This window comes from Furipterus horrens, unplaced genomic scaffold (assembly GCF_987537825.1).
Source record: "Furipterus horrens unplaced genomic scaffold, mFurHor1.1.pri manual_scaffold_4, whole genome shotgun sequence".
In the NCBI taxonomy this organism is placed as follows: domain Eukaryota; kingdom Metazoa; phylum Chordata; class Mammalia; order Chiroptera; family Furipteridae; genus Furipterus; species Furipterus horrens.
Genome location: NW_028327174.1, coordinates 79,740,631 through 79,755,081, shown reverse-complemented (window position 1 = coordinate 79,755,081; position 14,451 = coordinate 79,740,631). Strand labels below are relative to the sequence as shown.

Sequence of the window (14,451 nt, the reverse complement as noted above, 5' to 3'; positions counted from 1 at the left end):
GGAGAACCTTCAATTGTGTATAGCCTACAGGGAAAAAAAGGCCAGTGTCTCCCTCTCCCGGTTCTTAAGCCACCAGGGCGGGCATATGACACAGCCTCAGCTAACTGGATGTTCATGCTTGGAAAACTATCGTTTCTGAGCAACAGAAAGATGAAGGGATGACAATGGTGGAAATGATGGGGCTATGTCCTGGCTAGACCATTCCTGCAAATAATTTCTATTGGATATCCTGCTTCTTGATCCCTAGGGCTACCTTGTTTCCTATTAATTCAAGCAATGGCTTCTATCCCATAGTAAATTATGTAGTTCCCACAGCCTTCAGATTGTTAGAGTCGGTTTCTCTTGACTACCAACAAATACCATGAGTCACAGAGTTGACATCTACAAATAAGATGCACAATAAATTTTATATATGTGTACTATCTATTCTTACAAGTCATAGCAAACCCTTACATTCAGGCAACTGGTTAGCAGAATAAATAAAATGTCAGTGTCCTGAAGAAGTCTAGCCAATTAGCCATCAAAACAGCATGTTCCTGTTATGATGCAAGCTACATCAGAAAACCTTCCAAAATGATAGACTGTAAAAGCTAGAAGCTCTTGTGGGTTGTGCTGTAATCTGGTGACCATATTTTAAGGGTACGAAAGAAATGCTATAGAAAAATAACAATTCAACTTCTGAGAATCAACTTCAACTAAAATGAGAACACAGTAGTATACAGATTTGGGTCCTGTAGTTAAGGTAGTATTCTCTTGAAATTGTAATGTTAAGAAGCTTTTGAGATTAAAAATGGCAGCAGTCAGGAATAAAGAGGAGAAACAAAAATTAACTTTCTCAATTACAAAACCACTTTCAGGGTTCAAAAGAGAAGGCTAAATAGCCATACCTATAAAATTGAATTTGCACTTTGGTCAAGCCAAATAAAAACTATAAAGACATACCCCATGCAACCATATAAGTTATAGGAATAACTGAAGATAACATCTCTCTGGAGAGGAGGACATATTTTTCTAATTTTAAAAGGAAAAATAATTAGAAACACTGATATTTTTAATGGGGTTATAGAGAAAGTAAAAACCCTTGACCTGAGGCTCTACTGGACTCATGACATATTACAATGTGCTGTTGCAATTTATAGTCTCATAAATGTTGAAGTTCAATTTCAATATGTCAAGAAAAGTACTTTGGTCTGGTATGAAAGACTAAAAATTCCCTTGCTAGGGTATTTAATGAAGGTTCCCTTCACTTTGGTTCAGATTCATTTGGAAATTTGAACCAGAATTCATTAGGTCATGCCCTGGAAAGGTTTTCTCCAGGGGAAAATAAAGGCACGGAGGTAGGAAATTAGAGTAACTTAATACTACAAAGAAATAATTTACTTTGAAGAAAAATCACCCAATATATGTTTAATATAGAAAGCATAGCTACCAATTATATTCATCTTTATGGACATTCAAATTCATGAGGTAGATAAGGATCCAAAAAGAAACTGAGGGACTCACTGGATGAAAAGCCCTTAAACATAATAATCAACACAAGTGAAAAATGTTCCCCCCCCAAAAAAATATGGTTATTAGTTGACTTCCAGCCAAGATGGAGGCATAGACAGACATGCTGCGTCTCCCTCCACAACTAAGAAGGAACACAACTACCTCAAAATTAGAAACAAACAGAAGTTCTAAAAATAAAACTGCATGGAAGTCCAGCAAACAAAGATATAAAGAAGAAACACTCATCCAGACAGGTAGGAGGGGAGGAGCTGGGGTGGAGGGGACTCAGTGGTGGTGGCAGCAGCAGCAGGTAGGCAGAAAGCACAGTACACGTTTTAAAAAGTCAGGAGGGACAACTGGGGAACAATCCCAGCTCCTCACTGGCCCTCGAAGCTCATGGTCCCAGCACCGGGGAAAAATCAAGCCTCATTGCTTCTGACTGTGCAGACCAGTGGGGGTTGGGGTGGAGGCAGAAACTGCAGGTCTCAGCAGAATCTGCTTTTTTAAAGGGCCCCCACAGTTTTAGAACGTCTGCAGACCCACCCATCTGGGAACAATGGCTAGGGCAGAAGCTAGAGGGGCACTAGTCCGGTGTGGAAGTGGAAGGGGTGCCTGGAAAAGGGGCGAGTGATGGGCAGGTGGATTTGTTCCCTCTCGGACCCCTCCCCCACATACATGGCCACAAGGTGGTGAAACAGGTCGCCCTGTACCTACGAATCCCTAAGGCTCCGCCCCTTATAACGTAACAGGAACAACAACTCTACCTGGGATGTGGAAGCAAAGAAACACAGGAGCCTGTCAGAATGAGACAGAGAAGTATGGCCCCAAAGAGGGAACGGATCAAGGGTCCAGTGGGAGAACTAAGTGATGAGGAGATAGCCAACCTAATAGATGAGGAGATAGACAACCTAACAGAAACAGACTTCAAAATACTGGTAATAAAGATGCTCACAGGATTGACAGATATGCTTGAGTATGGCAAACGCATAAGAGAAGAAGTGAAGGCTATACTAAGTGAAACGAAGGAAAATCCACACAAAACCAATGGTGAAGGGAAGGAAACTGGGGTTCAAATCAATGATTTGGAACATAAGGAAGAAAAAAACAGTCAACTACTGCAGAATGAGGAAGCAAGAATTGAAGAAAATGAGGAAAACTTCCCAAATTTTGTGAAGGAGATGGACATACAGGTCCAGGAAGCACGGAGGGTGCCAGGCGAGCTGGACCCAGTGGGGACCACACCAGAACGCAACATGACTGAGATGCCAAAGGTGAAAGATAAAGAGAGAGTCCTGGGGGCAGCAAGAGAGAGGCAGAGAGTTGCCTATGGGGGAGTGCCTATAGGACTATCAGCTGATTTCTCAGAGGACACTTTGCAGGCAGGAAGGGACTGGCAAGCAGTATTCAATGTGATGAAAAGCATGGACCTACAACCAAGATTACTCTATCCAGGAAAGCTATCATTTGGAATGCAAGGGCAGATGAAGTGCTTCCCAGACAAGGTAAAGCTAAAGGAGTTCATCATCACCAAGCCATTATTATATGAAATGTCAAAAGGACTTACTTAAGAAAAAGAAGGTCAAAACTATGAACATTAAAATGACAACAAACTCACAACTATCAACAACTAAATCTAAAGAATAAAAACAAAATCCAACTAGGCAAACCAGAATAGGAACAGAATCATAGGTATGGGGATCATTTGGAGGGTTATCAGCTGGGAGGGGGGAGGAGGAGAATGGGGAAATGGTGCAGGGACTAAGAAGCATAATCGGTGGTAAAAAGTAGACAGGGGAAGTTAAGAATAATACAGGAAAGGGTCAAGCCAAAGAACTTATATGCGTGACCCATGGACATGAAATAAGGGGGGTGGGATTGCTGGCGGGAAGGGGGGTACTGGGCAGAGGGGAGCAAAGAGGAAAAAACTGGAATGACTGTAGCAACATAATCAATAAAATATACTTTAAAACTATGGTTATTAGTTTTTAAAGTCTTAATTATCTTTAGTGCTTTAATCCCCAAAAGACACATCTAGTTCAGAACACTTAGTTTCTTAAGCTAGAAGTAAAATTGAGGATTCTCAAAGGAAATTTTAAAAAGTAGAATTTATTATAATTTATCATATAATTGTGAAAATTAATTTTCACTCTAGGGCCTTGCTTCTAACATTAAATGATCTTCATCGCCTACTAATCAGCAGGCATTTATGACAACACATGGCAAACTGCATGGAAAAGGGTGTGTCAGTTCTATAAATGTTTATTTATACCCTTTTTACATTCTCTGAACAAGAGAGAGAACTCATGAGGAACTGTCCAGTGTCTACTAGTGTCTACTTTATAGTGTATGTTGTTTTTCATACTCCCCTCTGCACCAAGTATCCTAGAAGTGCTTAACTATTAATTGCAAAGATGACTGAATCACTAATCAACATTTGAAAACTGAGGAAATTTGCAAAATTCTGCCAGTTATTTAGAGGATTCTAAGGACTCCTAATTATCAAAACCCTCAACCACTGGATTGTTAGAGAATGATTATAGGACTCGGGCTCCCAGAACTACTGGGGTCAAAGTGTTTAAAGAAGGTGATAAAGTACACTTTTCTGAATACCAGTATCATTTCTTTCTTTACTATTTCTTTTCTGGAACAGAAAATTTCTAAATTTGCTATCTAAATATCATTCAATTACGGATTATTAAAATGAGGCTCAGAGAAGCTGAGAACTTCCCCAAGGTTATACAGCTGGTAAGTGGTTGAGCTGGGTGGGGGTCAAGGCCACCAAACCAAACATCTGAACCACAAGAACATGCTGGTGTTACACAAGATGTAGCACAATGATGAGGTACCTTGTTTTGTGGCAGATGACCATGACATTACTAAATCAAGTACCGAGAAAAGGACAAAACATGCTTTAAAAAAAAAAAACAAACATTTTATTTATTTATTTTTAGAGAGAGGGTTAGGGAGGGAGAAAGAGAGTGAGAGAAACATCAATGTGTGGTTGCCTCTCATGCATCCCCAACTGGGGACCCGGCCTGAAACCCAGGCATGTGCCCTGACTGGGAACTGAATCAGCGACCCTTTGGTTTGCAGGCTGGTGCCCAATCCACTGAGCCACACCAGCCAGGGCAAAACATGCTTTTTGATTGCGTTAAAAAGCCATGACTTAAGAGTAAGTGATGGAATTAGAAAGGGGGGAGGGGTATGGAGAACATCTGCAATCCCAAGGTTTACTTCCTGCCCAACTCCATCTCCCAAACTGAGAGAAGAGGACCTCACCAAGCCAACTAAGCCAAATAGAGTATTAAGAATAAGAGTGAAATATACAATTCTGTTTTGCCCCACTGTCCTCACACTGTCCCAAAAAGAGGGAAGAGAAGGAACTCAGGGGACAGGCAATGAAATAGGGATGAAGGAAATAAAAGAACAGTGCTGAACTCTCACTTTCTTACTTTCATGATCTCCCATTTTTTGAGAGTGGTTGCATTTAGATATGGAAGAGAACCATAGGCTTCCCATGTGCCCAGGTAGAAGACTCAGAAGGTGGGTAAAAGGGAAAGCAGTTAGCTCTGCCAAGAGATCTCCCACGCCCGATGTAGATAACCTTGTGTTTTAGCAACAGTGCCCTTCAAAAGGCAAGGATGGCATTGTAAGAACAATCATGTGTACCAAGAAGCTACACTGGGTCCAGATGAGTAACTAACCCCATCTAACATGCCACGCTAAGAGTCAACATTAAGTTATGTCCCAAATGAGAGAATAAGGATTTAATCATTATGCCAACAATAGATTTAAATGGAGGCTTCTTTTTTACTAGCAACACCTGCCCATCATATACAAGGTCTATCCAGAAAAAGTCCAAACATTGTTCATATAAGAGAATGGTTTACACAACATCAACATAACCAGGCAGCCAAAGAGAGTGAACTGGAATGTGCATGTTGAACAATGATGACTTCACTATACTAGTAAGTTGGGGGGGTAGACGCTGTTCAGTGAACATGTGTACTGCATAGCCACCACATTCAAAATGACCGAACAAGCAGAACAACGAATCTGCATCATATTTTGCATTAGGCTTGAACATTCCTCTGTAGAAACTATTTTGATGATTCAAAAGGCCACAGCTATAGTCAACTGGTGACTGGCAGTTTCATCATGACAATGTGCCCACTCATGCACCACATCTCATACAGAGTTATTTGGCAAAACATCAAATCACCCAGGTGACTCAGTCCCACTACAGCCCAGATTTGACACCCTGTGACTTCTGGCTTTTGCCAAAACTAATATTACCTTAGAAAGGAAAGAGATTTCAGACTGTCGATGAGATTCAGGAATATATGATGGAGCAGTTGATGGCAACTGGGAGATCTGTGTGAGGTCCCGAGGTGCCTACTTTGAAAGGGACTGAGGCTTCACTGTCCTATGTACAAAGTTTCTTGTATCTTCTTCAATAAATGTCTCTATTTTTCATATTACATGGCTGGATACTTTCTGAACAGGCCTTCTTATATTTCCCCCTACACCCCTTTCACATTATCTGTGGCCTCTCAGGACCAGGAGAGGCAAGGAAGTAAAAAAAGTGCTAGATGGTATTTGTAAACTGGGCTATGAAGTAAACAGTAAACCTTGAAATCACCCCAAAAATCAATGGATTGAACCTATCATATTTTAAAAGTCTTTAGATTCAGGTTTTTTTTTTTTTTTTTTGCCATCAGTGAAAAGGTAGGTTCAGAGTGAGAACATACAGTAACAGTCACAAACAATTGTTATCCTTGGTTACTATGGAACTCCATTTTTGCACATGGGACTATGAGACTTACATATGTTAAAAAAATATAGAAATATAGTTCATATATATAGTTCCCCTCTCTGGTGTTATTTTATAATAGAAAAGCATTTTTTTAAAACATAGGTTTATGGCCCAATATTCTTACAAGAATAGATATATAAAAGAAATTTTGGAATCAATTACGTTATGAAATAGAAACTTAATATACCCTGTGAAATGTTTTAGGAAAATCTGATTAAAAGAATCACTTACAATTACCTAATTTTTATGTATTCCAGGAGAATTATAAAATTAAAACTTTCTAAATTTAAAATTACTTCCTTGAAATATAAAAAATAAAAACTAATAGCATTTAGAAGACTCTCTTTAACTAGTTATTAATAGTTATGGATTGTCAATTTTTAATTAAAAATTATTTAATATAGATAATAACCACGGTATGGCTCATACAAAAGACAATACTTTATTAAAGTATTTTGATTATTTTCAAGAACAAGTTATGAGCATTTTTTTTTACTAGAGAGCAGTTTGTTCCTATATCATTTAAGTAGAATAAAACAGTAGATGAATTTTCCTGTGTTCTTGCCAACTGCTAAACTGACATTTAGCTTTAAGTTACTCAAAGCAGCACTAAATTTTAATTCAAGGTGATAACTTGGATAGTAGAACTAGAAGCAGAACTGAAATGAATGAGACATAAAAGTGTATGGGAAATCTTCAAATAGTAAAACCAGAGTCACACATATGCACAAACAATAGAGCAGAGAGGATCCTCATAATGAAACTCTTAGAATAAATTGCTTATGACCATCAGGCCTTCTTAAATGAAAACTTCTCTGTCAAGACATCAGAAATGGCTGCATAACCTGTAGGTATCTGTCTCGGCTCTGCCCAGGCTCTGTAGCTTCAGCTTCACTGGAGAGGACACTCCAGCGTCATTGCAAGATGTCGATTCAACATGGGAGGAGACAGATACCGTGTCACTCCCGAGTCGGACTGCACAGCCATTCTCAGCAGTGCAGATAGACTCTTAAGAAGCTATACCATCGTCTCTCGAGACGGACGGCTGCCGACGACGATCTGTCTCGGTTCTAAACATAAAAGATAGCGCGATAAAACAGAAATGTAGCAATTACAGAGAAACAGACTATGTTGGTATAGTTTTACAAAAGGTTCCTCTCAGGCCCTGGCCAGTGTGGCTCAGTCAGTTGGAGCATCATTCTGTACACCAAAAGATTGGATGTTCGATTTCCAGTCAGGGCACATATGGAAGGTCACCAATCGCTGTTTCTCTCTTGCTTTCCTTTTCTCTTTTACTAAAATCAATAAATATATGTTTATTAGGAAAAGATTCCTCCACACTAGAAATTTCTTGATGGCTCCAGAGCATTTGAGCCCATTTTTTAATGGCTTCAAATTATTCAAGGCTGCCAAGAACATGTTAAGCCTATATCTAGAAAGGTTATACAATGAAATATACTAAAAAAATGAAAAGGGAGAAAATACGTATAGCAATGCTATTATTCTATTCATATATAGAAAATTACTACTTATATTCAAGCTGTAATAGGCAGGAGGAGTTGGGATGAGTGAAAAGAGGGAAGGCAAGATAAAATTTACTTGCAGGGGTGGTCCAAGAACCAACATCATAAGCATCATCTGGGACTTGTTAGAAGTGTAAAGCCTCACGTACCACCCAAACATACTAAATCAGAATGTGCATTTTTAACAAGATCCCCAGGTGATTCACATACACATTCATGCTGGAGAGGTGGTAGGTTAAAAAATGCCCACCTTCAATCTCATCTGCCACTCTTTGCTTTAAAAACCTTACAACCTAGTTGAAATAAGCCCCTTTTGACCAAAAGTTGGCAGTGAAGTACAATTTAAAACTGGAACACCCAATGACTTTTCAAGAGATCTTTGGTAGTTTTGGATGTGTTAAAGAAGGAAGTATATGGCCTAGAGGGCCTTGGAGTTACATATATTTCCAACAGCCATCTCTCCCTCTCTCCCTCTCTCTCTCTCCCTCCCCACCCCCACTCTAATCTTCTTCGAGAAATTTTTTCTCATTTAAAAAATTTCAATTTTATGTCACTTCCAATGAAATTTATAAAGAAATTAGTACATACAAATTCTATATCTTTAATATAATTAAATCTATCAGTATATTATTTGAGTATAGAAATTGAAAGATAATTCCTTCCCATATATTCACGCTGGTCCCTACAAACTATGGCAATAATGGGAACCAGTCGGTGAAGTGTAGTTTGCTTTCCTTGCTGCCTTAGGAAGAGGTGACGACTTGCGCCTGGTGGCCTGAAAAAAAGCCAAGTGCACAGCCATCTCAGCTGCACCCTCTGTCAGACTCTACACCATAATGGTATTTCTAAAAATGTAATAGCCCGTTGAGAGTAAAAGCTTGGAGTTCTCTCTCCTATAACTATAAATCTATTTTCTAAATTCACCAAGAAGAAGTAATTTAAAAATACATGTTGGTTGGAAGGGTCTCATTATTTAGGATTTACACACATTTGATAACCCATTACTCTCAATAAATCCTTTCTCCATTAATAAATTCAAGAATCAGTGCTTCTAGTTAATCACTCAGTTTTAAAGACATGGGTGAGCCAAAGGGACACAGTGAAGTCAATGTTATATTTGGCCAGAATACACTAAGTTTAAACTAAGTTTACCCAACTGTGGGAAATGCCAACTCTCTTGGAGCCTCAGTATTTTCATCTGCAAAATGGGAATATCTCTACTTCACGTAAGTGGAATTATAACTCAAAGGATGACAGATATAAAAAGCAAAATATGGTGCCAGGTCAACAGGAAGTATTTTAGTAAGTGCTACTTTTGTTCCTCCCTTACCCTGTAAGTGGATGAAACACAAGCAAGAATAAAATATAACTTTCCACCAGAGCCCATGAATGCTGTGAATCAGGTAAAGTTTGTTTTTAGTGCCTCTACACTTGCTCTCAGTTATTAGATATCATTATGCTGTTTCTAGCTTCCAGTTCTGGGAGAACATTGAATCAAAACGTTCATACAAAATGCTTCTAATGGAATAAGTGATTAAATATTTTCCTTTCACAACTCTATAGACATAAAACTCTACTGAGTTCTAGCATTTTAAATTCCTTTGATATTTTTCTTTGATGATAACCAATCTGCTTTTTATAACGCTCTCATCTGGAAGCATCTAGCACTTTTTCCATTTTATTTGAAGTACTAAAAATGTCAACACAAATAGTCAACGCTCATTATGTGAGGCCACTCAACATCTGTGATCACCCTCCCTATAAATATATTGGGTAATTAGCTGCAATGTGGATCCCACCTTTACAAACAAGACAGAAGCCAGAAATTCCCTCATCTTCCCACTTTATTCCAGCCAACGTTCTAACACACAGCTGAAGCTCCACCACTCAGAATCAACCTCAAGAGAATGGAAGTCGGAAGTAAGCATAATGGAGAACAGCACTGTGCCCAGGAGACTGATCTTTTAATGAATGTGGCATTCAATCTGCTTGGTCCCTCATGCCTGATGGTGGCAGTGCTCTAGACTGTAAAAGCTGCTGAGTCCCAGAGAAAGCAAGGTGATTCAGCATTATTTCTGGATGTGTAGACCACTCTCAAGCCTGTGAGAGAGTTTTGGGGCTACAGAATTCTCTTTAATAAGAATATCTATTAAATAATAAATACTGGCAAGAGTGAATTTAGTTTGCAACAAAACTGTGACCCATATGTGAAGACAAGTTTAGACACAGATCTATTTTCATCAATTTTGCTTTCAATATGGTGACTGAAGACATTCATTCTATTTTGGACATTTTCTCTATTTGTTGAAACCTGCTCTATGCTTTTCAGAAATTTTCTATTTATATACAGTATTCCCTCACTTATCACGGGTATTACATTCTAGACCCCCCTGTGATAGGTGAAAATCCACAAAGTAGGAACCTTACATTTACTTTAGTATTTATATATATTTTAAGGCTTTATAAACCCTTCCCACACTTATAAACTGTTCCCAGTCCCTTATTAACCTTTCCCACTCCCTTATTAACCATTTCCCCATTCTATAAATACTATTTATGTTCTTAAACATATTCTACACTCTTAAACCTACATAACTTTAACAACATACATATACAGTAGCGCAAAATCCTGCAATATAGCAAAAAATCCGTGATAAATAATTAAATATAATATTTTTAAAAATCCTGCAATACAGTGAGGACACAATAAGTGAACCATGATATAGAGAGGGACTACTGTATACAAAATGTGTGCATATATAAATTTACATATACATATGTACATTTAATTATATACACATATTTACATATATACAGACAAAACTATATAGCACATACTATGCATATACTAAATATAAATGTATGTAACTATATATGCACACCTATACACCACATATAATTTTGCAAATATGTATACAATTATGAGCATGTATGGTGTTCTCAATCTATCCTGCAATCTTTTATCCTCTCATTTATCATTTTCATGTTTTTAGTATTTTCCGTTAACTTCTGGGAAAATGTTTTTATTTAAATGATCAGATATACATTGCATCCACTGCAGTTATAAATTTGGAGATCCTATTAATCTCTTAATAATCTTTTCTGAGGTTGTACTGTTTCTCTTTCCAACTACTACTTCTCCTTTTGCAGGTATATACTGTATCAATAGTTCAGATTGGTGAGGCTACACTAGAGTTATGAAACACATCCCAATTATCAGTGAAGTAAGACATAGAAGTTTATTTCTCATTATAAAGCAGGTGAAAAGGGAGGTGTCTGCCTACGGTCATTTTTGGGGTCTATTTCCACAATTTCCACGTCAGAAAAAGGGGAAAGCACGGCTCTTAGAAAAGTGCCACGTATCACGTCACACCATTCAATGGCCCAAATGAGGTTCATGAAGTCTTCACTACGGCAATCAGCCAGAAAGTGCAATTTACTGCTTCTCGAAGGTGAAAGCCCAAGCATATTTGGTAAAGAGAATTAATACTTCCACCACCACACAGTATTCTTGTGATTCTTCTTGCTATCATGACTAATAGACGTTCTATTAGTATTTACTGTAAATCTCACTGCTTTGATGAGGGCCCTTTACTTAAATACATTTAATTTGTCATTCTTATCTGAACTGCCAAACTGAAATCAGGTATTTCAAAACTTTCTACAGAGAAAGATCATTATCCATTATTGAGAGCTGAAATGGATCTGCTGGAAACTTCTCAAATTTCAAGCCCCTTGAAGGTCCCGTAAGATAAAGGTTTCTTCCCTTCATGGGTGGCTGCAGACTCTCAGCTCCTGCAATCTCATCTCATCTATACAGAATAATGTTTTCCTTTTTCTTTCTTTTTTCTTCTTTTTTTGCATTTGGGATGAAGAGTTATTTCTTATTAACAGATCATTTGGTTCATTTTATTGGGAATTAGCCAAAGGAAGAGAAGTTAAATGAGTTTCCTCAAACCATATCTTGAAATTTTGAATATCAGGTAAACCATTAATTCAGCTAACCAAGACACAGCCAGGGAGACATCTGTCCTTTCTTTCATAACCAGTTAGTCACCAAACCTTTCCAATTTTGTGTCCTAAATAACTTGGAAGAGAATAGAGCTCTTGAGGGAAGAATTAATATCAAATTCAATTTATAACAATTTTACATCCCCAGGGGAAATGTTATATGTAACATTCAATAGGCAAAATCTTGATAGCTAACCATTTTGATAAGGCTGCATTCATGCAAAAACCCATAAGCTTTCATACTCCTTTTAGCAAACCAAGTCCTAAATGTTCTTGATTTATAGGGAAAGAAGTTTGCCAGTAAGCACTCAAGATATAGTTGAATTTGACAGAACTGAAAAACAGAAAAATGAATTGAAAACATTCTCGGGGACTGCCACAAGTAGAAGAATATGGCCAGGCTGCTGTGGTCATACTTGCAATTAATACATATAGGAAGGTGCTGACTGACTGCAACCTAATGAGGAATGAAGAATGCCAAGAGTGAGAGAGAAGGTCCTGAAAAATAAATCATAAATATTCCCACATTGCCAATGTATAACAAAAACTTACCATTGGTTTCTAGCACAAGGGTTATTAAGGAAAAGTTACAAGTGATATATTTAACAAGGACACTTTTTGTAATGTTCTTATAATGGGTTTCCATTGGTAGACCTTGAATTTTAGGTACTGATTTAATATGTATCAAAACATCTTATTGATGAAAGCATCTACTATGATTAAGATGAATTAGCTTGTAGAAACTTGTGAATTTCCATCCTTACAAATGGCTTTTCGTGACTAAAAGCATAGTGTTTTATTCATGAAGAACCAGAAGTTCTCTCCCTAATGCAGTACCTAACTTTGTCATGCAAATTAAGATGTCTTTTAGAAATTATTTTTCCATTGAAGGTTCTTGCAAATTGACCACAGTTTTACAAATATAGCAACAGTCAATGAAATCCTGATTTCTCTTTGTAGGTATCAGCTTTAGAAGGTTAAGTATTGCTGTGGAGTGAGGGCATTCAAAAGAAAATTCATGGTACACTCTTTCCTCTTAAATAGGCTTTGAATTTCTTTTTTAAAACATAAAAATCCAAGTGGGAAGCCACTGAGATACAGTTACATAGTCTCAAATTATAAGTCCAAAGTAATACATAAAACCTGATTTAACAATGAGTTCCTGGGGGTACAGGGACAGGTGGAAATATGTGGTTATAAAAGGACAGCACATGTAATGCTTGTGATGATGAGAACTGTACTTTGGCTGTGGTGATGGATACAAAAGCCATATAGGTGATTAAAGTGCATAGAACTACACACACACACATGAGCACAAGTAAAGCGGGGAAACACAATAAGACCAGAGGATTCTAACACTCTCAATATTCTAATATTGATATTGTATGGTAGTTCTATAAGAAACTATCATTGTGGAAACTGAGTAAATGGTACAAGGGGTCTTTCTGTGTTATTTCTTATAACTGCATGGAACTCTATAATGATCTCAAAATAAAACGTAAAAATAAAATACTTCCTCTACATTTCTTTAAAGTTCATGTTTGAAATCCACACAAACATGAACCAATTCTGTTATTTTTCTTCCCTTATAAAGTCATCTATATAATTAAAAACCTATCTCTAGAAGTCACGCATTGAGCCCCTGCTATGAATGTCACCTAATGAAGCATTTAGGTGATTTAATAAGAGTGAAATTTAGGTAAAAGTATGGGAAAAGGGCTATCCATATTTCTAAGAGAACAAATATTACATTTAAACAACTATACAAATCAAGTCAGTTTCTTAGAAAACATTCTCCTTTATCCTAAAACCCCACTTAAGGAAGCATTGACTTTCTTTTTATATTCACAACAAAAATTATTGATCTGCCTTTTAATGGTTTCACTATTATTTTAAAGGCATTTCTAATCATCTTTCTGAAAACAGAAGCACTAAATGGTCTAAAGATATATTGTTTCTATACACAGCAACAGTGCTAATTATAGGGCCATTTTGAGAATTTGATAGTCCTTAAGTATATTTGCGTTCGATAATCTTCTCCACTATCAAACCTAATAAAATGTATCCACATGGCACATTCAATGTAATTAACAAAACCCCCACAAATATCGAGATGCAGTTGACTGACATAATGTTTTGTTTTGGAGATATTTAATTAGACAGTCATTAATTTCAATTGTGCAATTCTCATTTTGTATTTTATGGCTAATACTTTTTGAAGGGAAGGGGAAAGGAGGTCTCAATAATTTTCAGGGAGTCCTGAAAGCTTGCATGCCCTATATAATGTGCACATAAACTAGAATGGAAAAAAAAAAAAGCCCTGAATGATTGTAACATGGCTAAACACAATAACTCACTTCATGAATGTGAAATAAGGCTGCAGGATGGGGAATTGTATAATTAATTGCTTTCCCAAAGCCACAAGGCTGGACTTTTTAAAGTACAGGAGCAGAAACTAACCTGAGCATGTGGGCAGCATTGAAGACCACATCAAACTCTGTGCTGTCCAGTTCAGCTGCTTTCTTTGCCATCTCGGCTGCTTCTATGAGGCGAGCTTCTTCCAGAAGAAACTGACCTGCAAAGTATGAAAGCAGGTGAGCTTCAACTTAG

At 37.5% G+C, this 14,451-nt stretch overlaps 1 protein-coding gene across 3 annotated transcripts in view; it reads right to left on the bottom strand.

The window, feature by feature from the left end:
- Positions 1–14,451, bottom strand: part of TMTC2 (transmembrane O-mannosyltransferase targeting cadherins 2) — a 396,110-nt gene that overhangs the window by 51,518 nt on the left and 330,141 nt on the right. For all 3 annotated transcript variants that reach the window (XM_090273677.1, XM_090273679.1, XM_090273678.1), the window contains exon 10: positions 14,302–14,416. In XM_090273677.1, the coding sequence (XP_090129803.1) occupies positions 14,302–14,416 (115 nt within the window). The remainder of the gene's footprint in view (positions 1–14,301; positions 14,417–14,451) is intronic.